Source organism: Protobothrops mucrosquamatus, unplaced genomic scaffold, assembly GCF_001527695.2.
Source record: "Protobothrops mucrosquamatus isolate PMUCROS unplaced genomic scaffold, P.Mucros_1.0 scaffold893, whole genome shotgun sequence".
Lineage (NCBI taxonomy): Eukaryota > Metazoa > Chordata > Lepidosauria > Squamata > Viperidae > Protobothrops > Protobothrops mucrosquamatus.
This window is the reverse complement of record NW_015387147.1, coordinates 150,632-153,603: the sequence shown is the minus strand read 5'-3', so window position 1 is coordinate 153,603 and position 2,972 is coordinate 150,632. Positions and strand designations below refer to the sequence as shown.

At 36.6% G+C, this 2,972-nt stretch overlaps 1 protein-coding gene across 1 annotated transcript in view; it reads left to right on the top strand.

The window, feature by feature from the left end:
- Positions 1 to 766: 766 nt before the first annotated feature.
- The window catches only part of IBSP (integrin binding sialoprotein), a 17,011-nt gene continuing 14,805 nt past the window's right edge, over positions 767 to 2,972 (top strand). Inside the window, exon 1 of the mRNA XM_029284749.1 lies at positions 767 to 820. Within this exon, the coding sequence (XP_029140582.1) occupies positions 767 to 820 (54 nt within the window). The remainder of the gene's footprint in view (positions 821 to 2,972) is intronic.

Below are 2,972 nucleotides of genomic sequence, written 5' to 3'. Positions count from 1 at the left end.
AGCATGAGTGAGCCATGAAACTCTAGATCTTATAATACATAAACAGCTAGTATAAATCTGAGTATTTCTAAATTCAACTTAGAACATTTCTAAATTTGTGCAAGAATGGACAATTTATTATTAGATTTTTATCCTGCCTTTATAAAACATATCTAATACTCCTGCCTACTATTTTCCCCACAACAACCTTGTGAGGTGGATTGGGCCAAGAGAGAGCGACTGGCTCAAAGTCACCTAGATAGCTTTCATGCCTAAGGGGCAACTACAATTCTCAGTCTCCTGAATTCTAGGCTAGCATATTATCCACTACACCAGGGGTAGGCAACCTTGGCTCTTTTATGACTCATGGACAACTCCCAGAATTCCTGAGCCAGCCATGCTGAGGAGAAATGGAGAGGTTTCCATGCTGAGCCATGCTGGCTCAGGAATTCTGGGAGTTGAAGTCCACGAGTCATAAAAGAGCCAAGGTTGCCTACCCCTGCACTACACCAAACTAACCCTCACTTAAATATAAGTATGGAATGACCAGTGGTAAAAACCTTTCCCTGTCTTTAATTGAAGACCTGTATAATTTACTGATGAAATCAATCGATCATTTGTTCAAATTCCTACAAAAGTAATCAGACCTAACAGATATATTTCTCGTATTATTTGAACAGAATTGTAGAAATTGCCTATCTTTAATATCTTCCAATTTTTTTTTATCTTCCTATTTGGAAATACGTATATTTTCTTTTCCTTTCTTTCTTTTTCAGACACCAGAAAAATGAAGACAGCCCTGCTTTTCCTCTGCATTATAGGAATCACTTGTGCCTTCTCTGTGAGTAAAAATAACAATACTTTATATCGACTAGGATATATTGTATTGTGAATATTCATTTTAATGTCCATTCATTGAGATTGTGTTATTCCTAGTATTATATTATCATTATTTGAGAAGTTTTTCCACAACTTAACAGATTTCAAATCCATTATAATATTTTGATTTAAAAAAATCTATCCATTAATTAGTATTTATCATGCTAAATATAAAATAAATTGTCCCCAAATAATAAGCGATTTTTAGGTTCAGTTCTTTTGGGACAAATTATTGACTTTGTTCTTTTTTTAATTCACCTGTTTATTCACCTATTATCTATTTATGCTTTTATGTATCTTTCGACTTGCTAGCCCTTTGTACATTACAAATAGCCTTCTCTATTTTTGCTTCAATTAGCTTTCATCTCTGACAATTAATGCTATTAATGCTATTAATCTACTAGCTGCAACTGATGATTCTGGATGGGGAATATTTATGTATAAATTCAAATTTCTGAATTGTGGAGGTGAACATTATGTCTGCAGAAAACTGCTTCTATGCATGATGCCTTTGCTGGAGCAATTGGCAATTATCCAGAGTAGGCTTTTGATCTCATAAAGCATTTCTTTATATTATTCATAATTACACCCCAACCGCACAGCTGTACAGTGCCCATTAGTACAAATATATTTAAAAAGCCAGACAGGCTCATAAAGAACTATTTCAAATTAATTTATAGTAATATAAATTCATAAAACAGCCTGTTTTTCATTAAACATTTTGAAGTTTTTGCCCAGCTCCATCTGGTGCACCAATTGTGCCCTTTCCTAGATCAAGGGAATCTTTAAACAACTACATATACCCTGGCAATTTGATGGATTGATTACTACAATGCACTCTATAGGGGGCTGCCCTTAAAGATCTCTCAGAAGCTTCAGCTGGTCCAGACCACAGCAGCACATGGGCAGTGACAGGCACGCCTGGGTGTGCCCATGTAAAACCTCTGCTTCATGAGTTGCACTGGCTGCCAGTTTGCTTCCAAGTGTGATTTAAGATGCTAGTTACTGCTTGTAAAGTCCTACATGGCATAGGGCAGGGGTCTTCAAACTTGGCCCTTTTATGACTTGTGGACACGCTAGCTAAGGAATTCTGGGAGTTGAAGTCCACAAGTCATAAAAGGGCCAAGTTTGAAGACCCCTGGCATAGGGCATTGTTAATTGGGGGGAATCACCTGTCACTCATAGTAGCTGCCTGGCTGATTTTATCTAGCAGAGTTGACATGTTCCAAGTTCCACTGAGTGAACAATACCACCTATGGAGAGTTTTGAAGTATTTCTTCTCTATAGCAATACCTGTGTAGCCTCTGGAATGAGGTTCCTCCCAATATTAGAACAGCCCCCCCCCCTGTCCTGGGTATTTTGAAGGGTCATGAAGATGTGGCTCTTTGCTGAGATGTTTAATGAGGATTATTGGTGCTCATGAAAAACAAACCCAAATGGGAACATTTTCTTTCCTTTCCTTATTCCCATTTGGGTTTGTTTTGTCTGCTACTGTATTGTACTCTTTTGATTTATGTTGTTTTTTTGTATTTTGTGTTGCTCCTTGTTTTTAAATGTCTTTATCGATTTGTAAAACACCCAGCATTCCTGGGAGTCGAGCAGCATACAGATTTAATTTAGTTTTAATTTTAAAATGTTTACTATTGTTATTATTATTATTTTTTATCATCAAATAAGCACAGCACACTGATAGGATGATGGCTATGGAATTTTTCGCCCTGTCAATCTAAACATGAATCATCAACTTGATATGTGTGCTTGCAAAGAGCCTAATATTGTATTAGGAAACTTGACTCATAAATATGTATTCATTGTAGAACACTTGTAATAAAACTCACACCTATAAATGCCAGTATTCATTTGGCCAAAATTCTACCCACACACAGGAGGAAAATATCAGCATATTTAAGGTAACTTGGAGATTTGCAGAGCTATGAAAAACCTTGGAGATAAGTAGGTAAAAAGAGAAAGAAGAAAATAGAAACCTAAACCACCCAATGTGAGCTCAGTTTGGTCACAATAGGCATCAAGGTGTCCACATGGTATGGTCAAAGTTCAAGACCATGGCTGCAACGGTGTGATCAAAGTCTAACTTTTTCAAAATACATTGCACA